General features: G+C 60.7%; 3 protein-coding genes and 1 non-coding gene across 5 annotated transcripts in view; 1 reads left to right on the top strand and 3 right to left on the bottom strand.

Annotated features, from left to right (window-relative positions):
- The first annotated feature begins 86 nt into the window (after positions 1 to 86).
- Positions 87 to 4,483, top strand: DNASE1L1 (deoxyribonuclease 1 like 1). Its single transcript, XM_004390612.2, has 8 exons — positions 87 to 155; positions 922 to 1,124; positions 1,476 to 1,564; positions 1,648 to 1,734; positions 2,614 to 2,714; positions 2,854 to 2,966; positions 3,046 to 3,294; positions 3,413 to 4,483. Exons 2-8 carry the CDS (start codon positions 942 to 944, stop codon positions 3,554 to 3,556), a joined length of 966 nt encoding a protein of 321 aa, XP_004390669.2. The 5' UTR covers positions 87 to 155; positions 922 to 941; the 3' UTR covers positions 3,557 to 4,483.
- A 5-nt stretch (positions 4,484 to 4,488) lies between these two features.
- On the bottom strand, positions 4,489 to 7,257 carry RPL10 (ribosomal protein L10). Its single transcript, XM_012559785.2, has 7 exons — positions 7,244 to 7,257; positions 7,094 to 7,138; positions 6,171 to 6,229; positions 5,976 to 6,083; positions 5,642 to 5,780; positions 4,826 to 4,988; positions 4,489 to 4,739 (listed from the first exon to the last, which is right to left on the bottom strand). The coding sequence occupies exons 2-7, from the start codon at positions 7,114 to 7,116 to the stop codon at positions 4,587 to 4,589; spliced, it is 645 nt and encodes a 214-aa protein (XP_012415239.1). The 5' UTR covers positions 7,117 to 7,138; positions 7,244 to 7,257; the 3' UTR covers positions 4,489 to 4,586.
- On the bottom strand, positions 5,044 to 5,176 carry LOC111819215 (small nucleolar RNA SNORA70). Its single transcript, XR_002822967.1, has one exon. It is a non-coding gene; the product is annotated as a small nucleolar RNA SNORA70 (small nucleolar RNA).
- A 5,509-nt stretch (positions 7,258 to 12,766) lies between the features above and the next one.
- Positions 12,767 to 14,318, bottom strand: part of FLNA (filamin A) — a 21,255-nt gene continuing 19,703 nt past the window's right edge. For both annotated transcript variants that reach the window (XM_004390582.2, XM_004390583.2), the window contains 4 exons: positions 13,898 to 14,074; positions 13,567 to 13,785; positions 13,280 to 13,483; positions 12,767 to 12,969 (listed from right to left, as the gene is read on the bottom strand). In XM_004390582.2, the coding sequence (XP_004390639.1) occupies positions 12,782 to 12,969; positions 13,280 to 13,483; positions 13,567 to 13,785; positions 13,898 to 14,074 (788 nt within the window). In that variant the 3' untranslated portion in view covers positions 12,767 to 12,781. The remainder of the gene's footprint in view (positions 12,970 to 13,279; positions 13,484 to 13,566; positions 13,786 to 13,897; positions 14,075 to 14,318) is intronic.

The following is a 14,318-nucleotide window of genomic DNA, read 5'->3' as shown; positions in this document are numbered from 1 at the left end:
CCTCCCACCCCACACCCCGCCGTCAGCTGGTGAATGGGAACCACCTCTTCCTCTTTTCTCCCTCTCTTCCTGTCCCTGCAGGCTCTTGGATGCCCTGGGGTGTTGCAGATCCACTTAAGGCTGAGGCTGGCGTGGAGACGAGCTGGTCTGCACAGGTATAGGGCCCTTGGGGCAGAGGGAGGCAGGAAGCTGCCCCTGACCTGGGGAGGGGGCTAAGACGGGAGGGGGAGCCCAGGGCTGGGGCCAAGGCTAGGTGTGGGGAGCCTGGGCTGGGCTTTGAGCTGGAGCCTGGAGGAGTCACTCTCTCAGCTTCTCGTCCCGAGCCCCTCGTGGGGGGCCCAGGGCCTAGAGCCTCCAACCTACCGGTGCCAGCACACGGCTACCCGGGCACCCAAACACGACCATAATAGGCAGGGCACCCAGGCTGGGCATGAGTGACAGAGAACAGGTGGCCAGGGAGAAGTAGGCAGGACAAAGTGACCGAGGGCACAGAAGACAGGGCGAGCGTGAGGGAGACAGAAAGTGAGCCGAAGAGGAGACGAGGCGGTGAGAGAAAAGCACGCCAGGAGTGCCAGGAGGGTCCGGGGGACGGTGACCGAACAGGGTGCGAGGGGGGGCAGGGAGCGAGGCAAAGGGTGGAGGAGGGGCACACAGGGCAGGGGTACGTGGGATCAGGCCCAGCAGTTCCAGCGTGGGGCTTCCCTTAGAGACAGAATCTCACAAGGGGGGAGAGACGTCCGGACAAAAATGGCCCTCTCTGCCCGAGCATGATGTGACAGTCGAAAGCAGCCTGAGCGCCCACCATGGTTTCAGGCTTGGTCTGAGGCGTAAAGTCATGCACACCTGCAGAGAAAGGCAGGCGCCTTGGGGCAGGGTGTGGGGGGAGGCCGCTTTCTTTGCCGCATCACTGTGGCCCCCCAGGACCAGAGGGAGCCCTGCTGATGCCGGACTCTGGGCCGACCTGGACGCCGTGGAGGGTTCCGGCAGCCATGCCCTGGCCCGCGGCACTCCTGCTCCTCGTCCTGGCCAGTGGGGCTGAGGCCTTCCGCATCTGCGCCTTCAACGCCCAGCGGCTGACCCTCACCAAAGTGACCAGGGAGCCCGTGATGGACACTTTGGTGCGGGTAAGTTCATTGCCGAACGGAGCAGCGTCCCTAAGCCCCCAGGCTGGCCTGACCGGTGGCATGTCCCAGAGAAAAGGTGTCAGGAATGTGGAGTGGGGCAGAGTCAGTGTGGAGACTGGGAGCCTGTTCTGTCCCTCCCATCGGCCTCAGTCTCCTCCCCTGTAAAATGGGTGGCGATGGCTCTCAGTCTTCTCTTAGGTCCTTTCTAGTCACGCTGCTCTCTGTTGGCCTCGGCCAGCAAGCTGTGACACTCTTGGCCATGCCGGTGCCAGCTCCCCAGGGCACCGCCCCCCCCACCTCCGGCTGGGGTGGCTGGCACTGAACGCAGCAGGGCTTCCTGGTGTCCTGCAGATCCTGGCTCGCTGTGACATCATGGTGCTGCAGGAGGTGGTGGACTCTTCTGGCAATGCCATTCCTCTCCTGCTTCGGGAGCTCAACAGGTAAGGAGGGCCCTGTGGCTCTAATTCTGGGGCCCACCAGGAGCCTTTAGGGGCCCTGACCCTGGGTTCCCCCTCTCCTGCAGGTATGATGACTCCGGGCCCTACAGCTCCTTGAGCAGCCCCCTGCTGGGGCGCAGCACATACATGGAGAAGTATGTGTACATCTACCGGTGAGCACGGGACTGGCCAGGGCTCTCTCCTCCCCTCCCCAGGCAGCCTGGGTGCCCGCGTGTCCCCACTGCAGGAGTCCTTGCCGCTTCATACACAGGTGTGGGCGCCCACTCTCTATCTCTGTTGGAAGCCTCCATGGCTCAGGGCATGGCTGACCTCCTCTGTGTGTGACCAATCTTGCGTCCTGCCTTCTGGAAACAGCCCTAAGTCCCTGGGGGATAAGCTGGGGATGACTCTTTGAGGTCAGGATCAAGAGAGGCCTGGGAGCTGTCAGGAAGGAGACCTGCTTCTCTATGTATATAAAATTCTAGGGTATCTGGGAGTCGCTTCAAAATAACGGAGAACCCAAAAGAAATGAGTTCGTGTCCACAAATGTTCATTGCAAGCATTGTTCGCGATAGCCAAAAGGTGAAAGAAACCCAAGTGTCCATCAACAGATGACTGGATAAACACAATGTGGTCTCTCCATACAATGGAGTATTACTCAGCCGGAAAGAGAAATGAAGTTCTGATACGTGCTACACTGTGGATGAACCGTGAAAACATGACGCTGAGCGAAATAAGTCACACACAGAGGCCACGTATTTATATGAAATATTTAGAATAGGCAAATCCATAGAGACAGAAAGCAGATTATTGTTTGCAACTTTGTGAATATACCAAAAACCATTCAATTGTACACTTTAAACGGGACGTTATGGTATGTGCATTGTAGCTCAATAAAAAAATAGTTCTAGAAAAAAGGCTGGGAAAGCTGTGCCCCCATGAACCGTGGGAACCAGGCTGGTCTCCCTCTGGGCCCCTGGTCATGGCCATGGGCCCCCTCCCGGAGCACCTGCTGGTGTTTGCACTTGGAAACCATCCCTTGCCCCTCACAGGTCACACAGGACACAGGTCCTGGAGTCGTATGTGTACAGCGATCAGGACGACCTCTTTGTACGGGAGCCGTTTGTGGCCCGGTTCACGCTGCCTAGCAAGGGTAGGAGGGGAGGAGGGTGGCCTGGTGTGCGTGAGGGGAGGGGAGTCTGGCTGCTGGCCCCGGGGCTTGCTCCCTGGAGAAGGCTTGGGGCTGGAGGGCCAGGAGTGGGTGGAGCCCTCCCTCACGCGGCCCCTTGCAGTCCTGCCCAGCCTGGCGCTGGTCCCGCTGCACACCACCCCGAAGGCCGTGGAGAAGGAGCTCAATGCCCTGTATGATGTGTTTCTGGACGCCTCCCAGCGTTGGCAGAGTGAGGTAGGGCTGGGGTGCTGACTCAGGAGGCCTGGGGATGGGGTGGCCAGTAGCCGGGCCCAACTCCCTGCCCTGTCTTCAGGACGTGATCCTGCTCGGGGACTTCAATGCTGACTGCGGTTCGCTGACCAAAAAGCGGCTGAGCGAGCTGGTGCTGCGGACGCAGGATGGCTTCCACTGGGCGATTGCTGATGGGGAGGACACCACGGTGCGGGCCAGCACCCACTGCACCTACGACCGCATTGTGCTGCACGGGGGGCACTGCCAAGGCCTACTTCGCGCCGCCTACGCGTTTGACTTCCCCAGGAGCTTCCAGCTCAGCGAGGAGCAGGTGAGCCACCGGGCTCAGAGTGACGGCGGGGGGCCAGGAGGGCGGGAAGGGCGGGGGTTGCAGCAGAGAGTCCTGGCCCGAGCCGAGGCACTGACACTTTGTCCCGTCCCACGCCCAGGCCCTCAACATCAGCGACCACTACCCTGTGGAGGTGGAGCTGAACCGGGCGGCACCAGGGGGCCAGCCCCTTAGCCTGGTGGCTCTGCTGCTGCCCCCGCTGCTACTGCCACTCCTGCTCCCTCAGCTGGGCCCCACGGCCTGACCCACCGCGGCCAACCCCAGCCTCCCGTCCACCCCGCCCGGGGGCCGGAGTGACTCCTGAGGGGTTCCAGTGCCGCCCACCGGACCGCAGCCCTGTGCCATCTGCCTTTTCTTTGGCTGGGTTTGTGCCTGGTACGAGCTTGCGGAAGCAGCAGCAGCCAAGGGCCTGGAGGCCAAACACATCTGCCTCCCCACAGGTAGTGTCAGGAGACGGGACAGAGCAGGCGCTGGGGTACCGGGGAAGGGGAGGAGGCTCAGAAGCAGGTCTTGATTAAACTCCTGCAGCGCTCAGAAAAGGGAATCACGAAAGGTCACAGGATTTTATTCTATGAAAAACGGAAACTTTTTATTGTGAAAAGGGACAGTTACATGTCCTGAGAACAAAGAAGCAGACTGAAGCGCCGTTCACGTGTGTGGTGTCTATGCCGAAGGGCTGTCTATTGTATACAGAACTCACTTAAAACGCCAAAGGAATATTACGATGCCAGCAGATACAAGGATGGAGATGAACAGTTTACTCCAAAAAAAAATAACTAATGAACAAACCGGGATCACGTGACCCAAGCAGGGGAAAGGGCTGGGGACACCCATGACCCCAGGTAGGGGGTCTCAGTCTTCGTGGGCAGACTGCAGGGACACAGAGCACACCCAGATCCGCAGAGGGATCACACAGCCTTTGCAATGTGCAGGCTGCACATTGTACTTGCCTCCAGGTAGCTGTGTCGCCCAGGGAAAGGGGAGGGCGCAGACCTCGAACAGCCCTCATTCTCCACCCATTTTCCAAAGAAGAGTTCAGTAAAAACTATTGGAGCAATATTGGGGCTGTTTCTGTGATTAAATCTGTGGTTTGTGACCATCTCTGAAGTCAAAAAAATGAAGGTCATTTAAACTTTAGAAATACCCCCAGGCATGAAACCCATGCAGACCACAGACACAGATGGGAAGTTCAATTTATTGATAGGCAACGGCAGAGATAGGCAGGTCAAATTACTGGCGGGCACTGGTCAAGCGGGACAGTGCTGCCAAGGCCCTCATGAATGCAGGGCCCGCCACTTGTCCAAGGGGCCACGATTGGGGATGTATTTAACTCCACAACCATCTGGGATGAGGCGCTTTTCAGCTACCATGTCTTCAAATTCATCAGCATTAAACTTGGTAAAACCCCACTTCTTGGAGATGTGGATCTAGGGAGACAAAGAACTGAGTCAGGGATCCAGGGACACGGTGGGGCGGGGTGGGGGGGAGAAGGCAGGGCGGGAGCACTGCTTACCTTCTGGCGCCCAGGGAACTTGAACTTGGCCCTGCGTAGGGCCTCGATCACATGCTCCTTGTTTTGGAGCTTGGTACGGATGGACATGATGACCTGGCCAATGTGGACCCTGGCCACTGTACCCTGGGGTTTTCCAAAGGCACCTCGCATACCTGTCTGGAGCCTAGAACAGGGACAGCAGAGATTAGCAAGGTCAGGGACATGAAAAAGCAGGAAAGGGCTGTCTCCAAGGTCCCTTAGGGCAACCCGTACGTGCAACAGGTCGCGTACACTACCGAGGAAGCTGCTGTTTGCAGCCATTGCACACTGGCCCCCACAGGGAAGGAGGACAGTCGGCTTAATTGGCTGCAGAGAACAAAGTACCCCCAAATGAGCTAAGAAGAGACCCTGTGAGGTACATCGGGCCAATGAGAGCGCACCCCAGCCTGCAACCTTCCCTGCTAATTTGATGGTTGTGACGAGGCTTAGAGAAACAAGAGCTGTTTTTTGTTTTTTTTTTTTTTTCTTCAGAAACCCCACCCCCTCCGCTTGTCTCCCCCAAAGGCTGCTAAGGCTAAATCACGCCTTGACCCTGTCTTCAGGAGTCAGTTGTTGACCTATGATGAAGTCTGGAGGTGGGTGGTGGGGGTACACCATTGAAATCCGTGCACTAGCCCTCTTCCTGGCTTTGCCATCAGCTGCCTACAGGTTATTTGGCCCATGAGGGGTACCTCTACACTCTGACTCTAGGCCCATCATACAAGACCATTGCGTTACAAAGGCCAATGGGCCATCCCCCTAGGAACAGGAGCTGCACAGGTCCAGACCCCAGCTCACCTGTCAGCCCCAGCACAGGACAACATCTTGTTGATGCGGATGACATGGAAGGGATGGAGCCGCACTCGGATGTGAAAGCCGTCTTTGCCACAACTTTTCACCATGTACTTGTTAGCGCAAATACGGGCGGCCTCCAGGGCTATGCAGAGGGAAAGAGATAAGATCGCACAGAGACACTCACCACCGCACCCCCAGGTGTAAGCCAGGTGATGTCCGTGTTGCCTGGGTGAGGGCCCGGCCCTCCAGTGAGCCCCAGGTCGTATCAGGGGGCAGTGTGCTTGCTGAATTAGTTCTAACGCAGATGGGTTGGGATTACCAAAGAATCCTGCCTCACCTTCTGAGGAGAGCTGCTCGTATTCGTCAGACACCATGTGGCCACAGAGTGGGAACTCATCCACTTTTGCCTTCTTCCGACCCAGGTCAAAGATGCGTATCTTGGCATCTGGAAAAGGCCACATAAGTGTGAGGGGTGCCGTGGACGGCTCAGTTACCATGGCCAAACCAGTCTGCGAGCTCTCTGACTACTTACCAGGGACACCTCGGCAGAAGCGGGACTTGGGGTACGGCTTGTTCTTACAATACCGGTAACTGCAAGGAGGGGGGGAAACCCAGGTTGGAAGGTGCTGTTCACCAGTGGGCAGGCCCTTCCAGAGCCCCCGGAGGAAAAGGTCAAAGGAGGGCTGCAAACCCAGAGGTACTTATATATCAAGAGGTGACCAAAACCTCACGGCCACAACGCACAAGGCACCCATGTTAGAAAAACAAAAGCAGCGATGCCTCTTACTCACTACTGGGATTAAAGCTTCCTACCAAACTTTTACAGACTTTCCCACCGTAAAACCAAGAAAAATCATCTTCCCTCTCTTTGATGTACCCAGCACTACAAATAAGCTGCACACTACTTGCCCAGTTGATGCTATCTACCAAAATATTTTCGGGCACGTGGCAGTAAATCGGACCCTGAGCCACGTGAAGTGACCGCGGCGGCGCCCCCTGCAGGGGCCAGGAGGCGGGTGCGCAGGATTATCCTGAGCCGCCCTTGGCGTCGGTCCGAGAAGACCGCACGGCACGACGCCCGGAAACAAGGGGATTGCACACAAAGGCTCGGAGACCTCGAGCTCAAAAAGGCTGCGAATCCGAAGGGCAGAGAACAAGCACGGCGGACTTCGTTCCCAGGCCCAGGTTCGTGCGGCACATGCAGCCGATGGCCTGCCTATCCCCCACCCCAACAACTAAACGGGGGAAGCGCTCAAGAGCGGCCAGAAGTTTGAACGTGAAAGAAGCGTTTAGCATAAACGAAGACCAAAAGACGTGATAGGTACTGGGGAAAACGTGGGGTTCGTTTCTAGCGCGAGCCATTCGCGCTAGGGAGACTCCACCCAAGGGCTGTTTTCCAGCGGCCAAGTACAGTTCTCTCCCCAGCTAGAGAAATCGCGCGGATTCGGCACTCACCACCGGGCGGGGCGGCGGCCCATGGCGACACCAGGATCTTTGAGGCTGCAACGAAATAGAAAAAGTCGGAATAGGACACGAGGACAGGCCGCAAACCACGGGAAGGGGACAGCAAGGGCGCAGCAAGCACCCAGAAAACAGATTACTCACCGCGCCGAAGGCAAAGAGAAGCTCCCACGCCTGCGCACGACTTATATAGTCCGCCCATCTTCCTGCGCGAGAACCATAGAGTCCGGAGGAGGGCGTGGGGACGCTCTCTCACGACGTCGCGACCATAGACACAGCGGCGCTCTGCGCCTGCGTGCCCGCTGCGGCACATGCGCAAAGCGCCGAGGCGGCTGGGTATGGGAAGGAGCGGGCGGTCGGCGGACGAACGGGGCCTCGCCACATGGGCACTAGAAACCCGTTTCCCCCAGGCCTTGCGGATAGAACTTTCTCCTTAGGCTGGGCTTTAATTGTGAAAGGCCTATGTTCTTAGAGTTCATAGAGGGAACGTTCCCCTGGGTGGGCTCTGGGCGGCCGCGCGCGATTTCCCAGAGGAGGCGGGCCCAGAACACACCCCGCCCCCTCCCGGCGCTCGTGGGGCGGGGACTAGCCGTATTCTCGCCTCCGCCCGCCTTCCGGGGTAGACCCGGACGCGCGAGGCCCGCCTCCCGTCGAGGCCGGAGTCCGGACCAAGCCGGGCTGTGAGCCGCGCGCCGTCTCCCCGTTGCCGGCCCCAAGAGAAGGCCCGAGCAGAAGCGCTGGACCCCCGTCGGGCCCGCCCCCTCCGCTAATGTAGACGGCCCGGGAGAGAGACTTGGCGCCGCCGCCCCCGAGCGATTCCGAGAGGGGGGAGGAGGGCGGGCGACCCCAGGCGGACGGCAGCGGAGCCGGCAGCCGCGTCCGCCGCGCCCGGCTGTGACCGCTCCCTTGCGCCGCCTGCCTGCGCGCTCCTAACCTGCAGGGCCCGAGGTGGCGCCCGCAGCCCGGCCTCCTCCGCTGTGTTAGGGGCTCCTGAGCGGGTCTCTGGCAGGGTTGGCGGTGAACCACGGGTCTGTGCCCCCCAGCACGCACACGCACGCCCGGCACACAAGGGTAGTGTCCCAGGAGACGCGGGGAGAGCTGGTGACCGAGTGACCCGTGAGCGAGGTGTCCGTCCACACTTCTGGGAGGGGGACGGCAGTGAGCCAACAGTCTTCCCCACGCCGGCCGGCAAGGGAGGGAGGGACCCCCGAGGACCCCACCTGACCTGGAGGACTGCCGCGAGATCGGGCCGTCAGCCGGCCGTGTCGAGGCCTGGCCTGACTTCCACCAGAGAAAGTTTGTCGCTGCCCGGGCAGCGCTGTGAGGAGGACCACGCGTCCGTCCCAGTGGCTCTCACGCTGGAGGGTGCATCGCACGGAGCCGGGCCCCATCCCAGAGGCTCTGATCTTGCAGGTGCCTGAGAATCGGCCACTCTGACAAGCTCCGGGGGACGGGGACAAGGGATGCTGCTGCGGTCGCTGGCACGTTGAGAAGCTCTGCGCTAGGGTGTGCCCCTGCCCCAGCCGGGGCGGCTCCGCCTCGGGCTACGCACGGGCTCTGGGAAAGACAAGGACGGGGTGGGACCTGGCAGAGACAAGGGGCCTTCCGGGGGGCCACCGCTCCCCTGACTGGGGGCGCACATGTGGGGGTGCCGTCTGCAGGCCAGGCGGGAGGGGGTGTCCCAAAGGCTTTGCGCAGGGCCCGGCAATTCCCCGACTGACTGGCGGCCTGTCGGGGGAAGAAGGGCGGAGAGCCGGGTTGGCCAGGGAGCGGGATGAAAGAACTCTGGAGAGGCCGGAGGAAGGGACGTGAGAAGACCTGGACGCCGAAGTCGGGGACCGCGGAGCGGCATGGGCGTGCGTGATGAGAAGATGGAAGGGGGTTTCTGCTCTGGAGCCGCCCCGTGGTTGTGCTAGGCCGTGGTTGTGCTAGGCCGTGGGTGTGGCGGTCCCCAAAGCTGGCGGGAAGCCGCCACTTTCCTGCCACACTCCCCTCGCAAGGAGGGTCTGGCCTCCTCCTCCCGGCTGCACAGATTTGCTCCACCACTGGGACCCATCTGGGTTTTGCCAGTCTCGTGAGGTGGCTCTTCTTTGCTCGGCTTCCAGAGGTGCCTGTTGTCTACCGGGAGCGGAGCAGCAGGTGAGACTGAAATGACAGTCACCAGCCACCATTTGTCCCCGGAACAAGCAGCTCTGGGGACCCAGCGTCTTGTTGCTATGGGAGCAGATTGTCTCCAAAAGCACCGACATTCCGTGTCGAAGCCGTTTACCTTTCTTGCTGTGTTTTCCTCTCCTTCTCCATTGGTTGCTGGGCTTTTTCTTGTTGATTTGTAACGGCTCTTTATATGTTAATGATAGAAGCTCTCAGTCACTTCTCACAGCTATTTTCTCCTCACTTTGTCATTAGACCTTGACTTTGTGGTTTGGGGGTTTGTCAGGCCCTGGCCAGGTGTCCACCATGTGCCCGGAGCACCCTGCCCCTACCTGGATGTTTGCAGACCCTCTTTCCCGTGGATGTCTGGGAGCCTACTCTGGTGTGTGCGTGTCTGGGGTGGGAATAGTGGTGAGGGTATCCTCAAAGACACCTAATCCCTGTCCGCTTTTGCCCTCTCCAGTCTACAGCCTGTCCTCCGGGCTGGACCTCTGAGCTTCCCTCAGGTTACTACAGCCACTGGGAGAAGCCCAGAGCCCTGGAGTGAGGTGAGACAGCCCCTTGCTTGGGGAGCCCCCACTGGAACCCCGAGGACGCCTGCCAGTTCTCCCCTTGTTGTTGAAGCACTGGGGCTCTCATGGTTGGGAGGGTGGCAGCCTGACCCCAAGGGACAGTTGCTCCTTTTCCGAACCTGGTCTCCTCCCATCCGCCTCCACGGGGATGGGCTGGGGGTGGCAGGGAGGGTCAGGTCAGCATGCAGAGTTGGAGGCTGGCTGAGTGGAGGAGGAAGGGGCGGTCAGCTCAGCCATCCCCACTTCCCTGTCCTTCCCGGTGACCCAGTCCAGACAGAACCTGGACCTGGGAGGTAAGATGTGGCCAAACTGAGGAGGGCATGTGGCCAGGGCCTTGGCCTCTGCACCTGGCACCTGGCAGGGAGGTGACATGGGGCCTGGGGTGTGGGGGCTGCCCCACGCGGGCTCAGGGGGCCTCAGGGAGGCTAGGCATGGGGCACCCTTCAGTCCTCTCCTGGCAGGTCCTCGGGGGTTTGCTCAGTGTGGATGGGTGCAAACCATTTGTCACCTGCAGGGGGACCTGGAGATCCTTCTGCTGGGCTCATCTGTCCCCTCTCCCTGTGTTATGGATTGAATTGTGTCCTCCAAAATATGTGTTGTAAATCCTAACTCCTATACTTGCGGTTATAATCCCATTTGGGACTGGGTTTTCTTTGTTAATGAGGAAGCGTTAGTGTAGGATGTGTCTTAAGACAGTCTCTTTTCGAGATATAAAAAGAGCAGATTGCACAAGCAATGAGCTAAGCAAGCACAGATGGGGAGAGAGAGATGTCACGCAACATGATTTCTCCAAGGAACCAAGAAACGGGCTGGAAAGAGACAAGGACCTTCCCCCAGAGCCCGCAGAGAGAGCTTTCCCCTAGAACCAGTGCCCTAAATTTGCATTTCTAGCCCCTGAACTGTGGGAAAATCAATTTCTGTTTGTTAAAGCCACCCATCTGTGGTATTTCTGTTATAGCCGCACGAGATAACTAAGACACCCTGGGACAGCACCCCAGTCTCGCTCCCTCCTGCCTGCCTGCCAGAATGGGCCTGGGCGCTGCAAGGGGACCTCACCTCCCACTAGTATTGGTTGGCCTCTCTCGGCCTGGCTCTGTTGGTGTCCCTTGGCCACATGTCTGCTGCCTACCCCCCTCTCCAGCTGAGCAGCTTCTAGAAGCTTCCAGAGTGCTCCTTACCCCCTCCCTTCCCAGCCAGCAAGTGGGGCTCAGCAGGAGCAGTGGTGGGGACCCGACTTTAATTCAGCTGTGTTCTGCCCACCCAAGTGTCTTCCCCCATGACTCACCACCCCAGCCTAGGGCAGCAGCCCAGCCCCAAGTGGCAATAACAGTGTCGTTCCAGTGCCACTTCCCTGTCCCTTAGGCCCTGGGGGCAGTAAGGTGGTTTCACACCCCTGGGGATCTCTCCCTGGAGGGGTGCCGTGGCAGAGCCCTGGGGCCCACCCCTTCCTGGGCAGCTGGCTCCTGCCCCGAGGGCGGCGTAGGGGGTCAAGGCAGGGGCACCCTGAGGCCGGCCAGCGCTGCCTTCCCTGGAACTGCTTGGGTGAGGGGCGAGGTCAAAAGCCAGACCTCAGGGTCAGGGCAGCTCCCAGGTGCAGCGGCAGGGCCCTGGTGAGCGCGAGCTGCAGGCTGCACCTACCTAGCAGCGGCGACTGAGAGAGGGGAGCGGGTCTGCCCCGCGCGCGGATGGACGGCGCCCTGGAGCCTCCTCCCTCTCCGCGCGCCGGCCCGGAGGCCTGAGAGGTGGCACAAGCCCTTGGGTGGGGGGGAGGGGGAAAAGCCCTCAGGAGCCTTAGGGGGCTCAGGTGCCCTGGGTCTAGCGCACAAGGACGGCGGACGCCGGCTGCAGCGCATCCCTCTCCCCGGCCCTCCTCCCCATGCCTAGGCCCGCCCATTCCTTCCCAAGCACTCGGGGCTCCAGGCTCGTACCGCCCCGAGGGCGTCTCCGGAAGGGGCGTGGTCAGACGGTCCCACGCCCTCCAGGTGAGGGAAGCTCGGTACAGGCCCTTCCCCGCCAGTGGTGGGGACTGTGGGCGCAGCTGCGTCGCCTCCAGTCACTGGGCCCCTGGCGAGCCGGGCGTTGCTGCGCAGTGATGGGGCGGCTTGTACGGCCGCAGCGGGGACAATCGAGTGACACACAGGGTCAGCACTGGAAGCCTGGAGGACTTGGGTGGGCGGATTGGTTTCGTCGTTAAGGGGGTGTAAGTGCTGCTGGGCGGAGACAGCGTAGAGGGGAGGGCGCAGGTGCTGAGCACCGATGAGCCACGGCAAAGCCTGCCTAGGGAGGGAGGGCGGCATGGGAGAGGAAACCTGGGGTGGGGCTGCCCTTGGGGCCCATGGGCAGGCAGTGTCTCAAATTATCCCCTGCGCAATGTGGGGCCTTCTGGCAGTGCATTATCCAGGAGAATGGTGACAGGCTGGGGGTACCCAGAAGACAACCACGCCTACCGATGATCTGCGATGTCGCCTCCCCTCCTCGGCCCAGTGATGGCTCCCGCCCAGCACGTTGCCTCCTGCTGCCTGCCCACAGCCTGGCCTTCCCCCAGGACAGGTCAGCAGGGACAATGCATAAGCACCAGGCCCCGTTCTGGGGGCACCCCCCCCACCCCCACCCCCCGCCGGGGGTCTGAAACCAGAGACGAGGCAGGGAGGCGTGGGTAGCACTCAGGCCCCAGCCAGGCTGGTCTTGACCTAGTCCCCACTCCACCAGGAAAGCTAGACCACCACAGGAGAACAGAAGCAGAACTTTATTCCTCTTGGCGGGGTAGAGAACCAGGGGGTGGTGGTACAGGACCCCCCACCCCTCACAGGACCAAAGAAGACAGGCAGGACACCGAATGGCTCCCTCGTCTCCTTTTTCCAAGTGAAAGCTGCGAGGCCACAGGTGGGGGAGGCGGGTGAGAGCAGCGCAGGGTGGGCTGGGGGGCTGGCTGGGGGTCGGCGCAGGAACGGCGGGGGGCTCAGGGCACTGTGACGCGGTAGGGGCTGCCCGGGATGTGCTCATCAGCCCACTTGACCACCAGCGTGTACTCCCCCTTGTCCTTGAGCAGGTAGGAGACGCTGTAGAGCCGGCTGCCCATGTGCTTCACCAGGATCTCCTCGCAGGGCGTCCTCGGGCCATGAACACCCACCAGCAGCATGTTGTTGCCTGCGGAGGGCGGGGGCCTCAGTCCCAGGGCCTGACCCGCTCCTCCCGCCCCTCCCCCAGAACAGGGGCTGTCCCCTTCCTGAAGAGTACCCTCCGACCCCCAGCCTGAGCCAGCCCAGGAAACTCCAGTTCCTCAGAGGGCCAGGCCCCAAAAGGCACTTTACCAAGGAGCAGAGGAGATGGCAGGGAGGCCCTCACGGGAGGTGACCCTAGGAAGGGACCGTCCCCACCCCATGCTTTCCATGTTTCCAGCTTGTCTTATGCCAGGCCCTTTCCTTCTGGAAGGCTGGGGCCAGCCTGGGCCGCCCACCTGCTTTGCTGCAGTCCACTGTGAAGCTGCTCTTCTGGCCTGCATAGGCCTTGCTCAGCCCCAGGCCCTTGGCCACCACCTTGCTGGCATCTGCTGGGCCTGGGCCTGGGGCCCCGTGCTGGGGGGCACTGGCTGCCTTGGTCAGGGAGTCCACGAATACCGATGAGGTCTCATGGAGGCTGTGGTTGCTGACCAGGCGGGGGCCTGTGGAGCAGAGTAGGTTGGGCTGAGGGGAGACCTGAGGGCCAGGCATTGGGTGGGCACCCACAGTCTGGCACTAGGCTCACCTGTGACTTTGGCCTTGAAAGGGCTGCCCCCAATGTGGTAGGGGCCGCCGTACTTTATGGAGATGAGGTAGCTGCCGGGTGCCATGGGTGTGTAGGTGACGCGGTAGCCCTCAGGGCACTCCTGGCAATCCATCTTCACCTTGGAGGGGCCATCGATGGTCACTGACAGGGCACCCGCTCCTGCGTTGCTTGTGTTCACGATAAACTCAGCCGGGCTCCCTGGGGATAAAGGGGGTCTAGGCAGGGCCCACACCGTGACCTTGCAGCAGGGCTCAGCTACAGGCCCATCACCTCCACATGCCTCCTGTCGTCACCATGGAGCAGCACCTACCTGTGACGCCGCCTTCCAGGCCTGCTCCATAGGCTGACACCAGGCCCGGGTCCCCTCCATGCCCAGGCTCCCCAACTCGGATCTTGAAAGGGCTTCCAGGGATGTGGGTGCCGTTAAACTTGACATCAATCAGGTAGATACCATTCTCCCGAGGGATGAAGCGCACGGCATACTTATCTGAAGAGCAGAGGGGTGTGGCTGTGGCTGGGGTTCCACCTCTTCTTACCCACAAATGCCATCTCCCCCGGCAGCAGCCTGGTCTGCCCGGTCTCCTCACCCACCAGTGTGAGCCCAGCAGCCCCACTGCGGCCCCTCTGCTTTGACTGGGTACCACGATGAGCACCCACACCCCACTCACGACGGCACCTCACTCCATCCCCTGTCCCAGACTTCCTAAGGGCTGAAGGTGGAAGCATTAAAT

Source organism: Trichechus manatus, unplaced genomic scaffold (assembly GCF_000243295.1).
Source record: "Trichechus manatus latirostris isolate Lorelei unplaced genomic scaffold, TriManLat1.0 scaffold00309, whole genome shotgun sequence".
Lineage (NCBI taxonomy): Eukaryota > Metazoa > Chordata > Mammalia > Sirenia > Trichechidae > Trichechus > Trichechus manatus.
Note: the sequence above shows the minus strand (reverse complement) of the source record. Positions and strands in the feature narration are given on the sequence as shown.

What these genes read in the sequence shown, in the direction of transcription:
- DNASE1L1 (XM_004390612.2), top strand. Translation starts at nt 942, where the DNA reads ATGCCGGACTCTGGGCCGACCTGGACGCCGTGGAGGGTTCCGGCAGCC. An exon ending in AAGTATGTGTACATCTACCG is followed by an intron (nt 1,735 to 2,613) that starts GTGAGCACGGGA and finishes TGCCCCTCACAG; the next exon opens with GTCACACAGGACACAGGTCC. An exon ending in CCCAGCGTTGGCAGAGTGAG is followed by an intron (nt 2,967 to 3,045) that starts GTAGGGCTGGGG and finishes CCCTGTCTTCAG; the next exon opens with GACGTGATCCTGCTCGGGGA.
- RPL10 (XM_012559785.2), bottom strand. Translation starts at nt 7,116, where the DNA reads ATGGGCCGCCGCCCCGCCCGGTG. An exon ending in GGCCGCCGCCCCGCCCGGTG is followed by an intron (nt 6,230 to 7,093) that starts GTGAGTGCCGAA and finishes CCCTCCTTGCAG; the next exon opens with TTACCGGTATTGTAAGAACA. An exon ending in AGTTCCCTGGGCGCCAGAAG is followed by an intron (nt 4,740 to 4,825) that starts GTAAGCAGTGCT and finishes TTGTCTCCCTAG; the next exon opens with ATCCACATCTCCAAGAAGTG.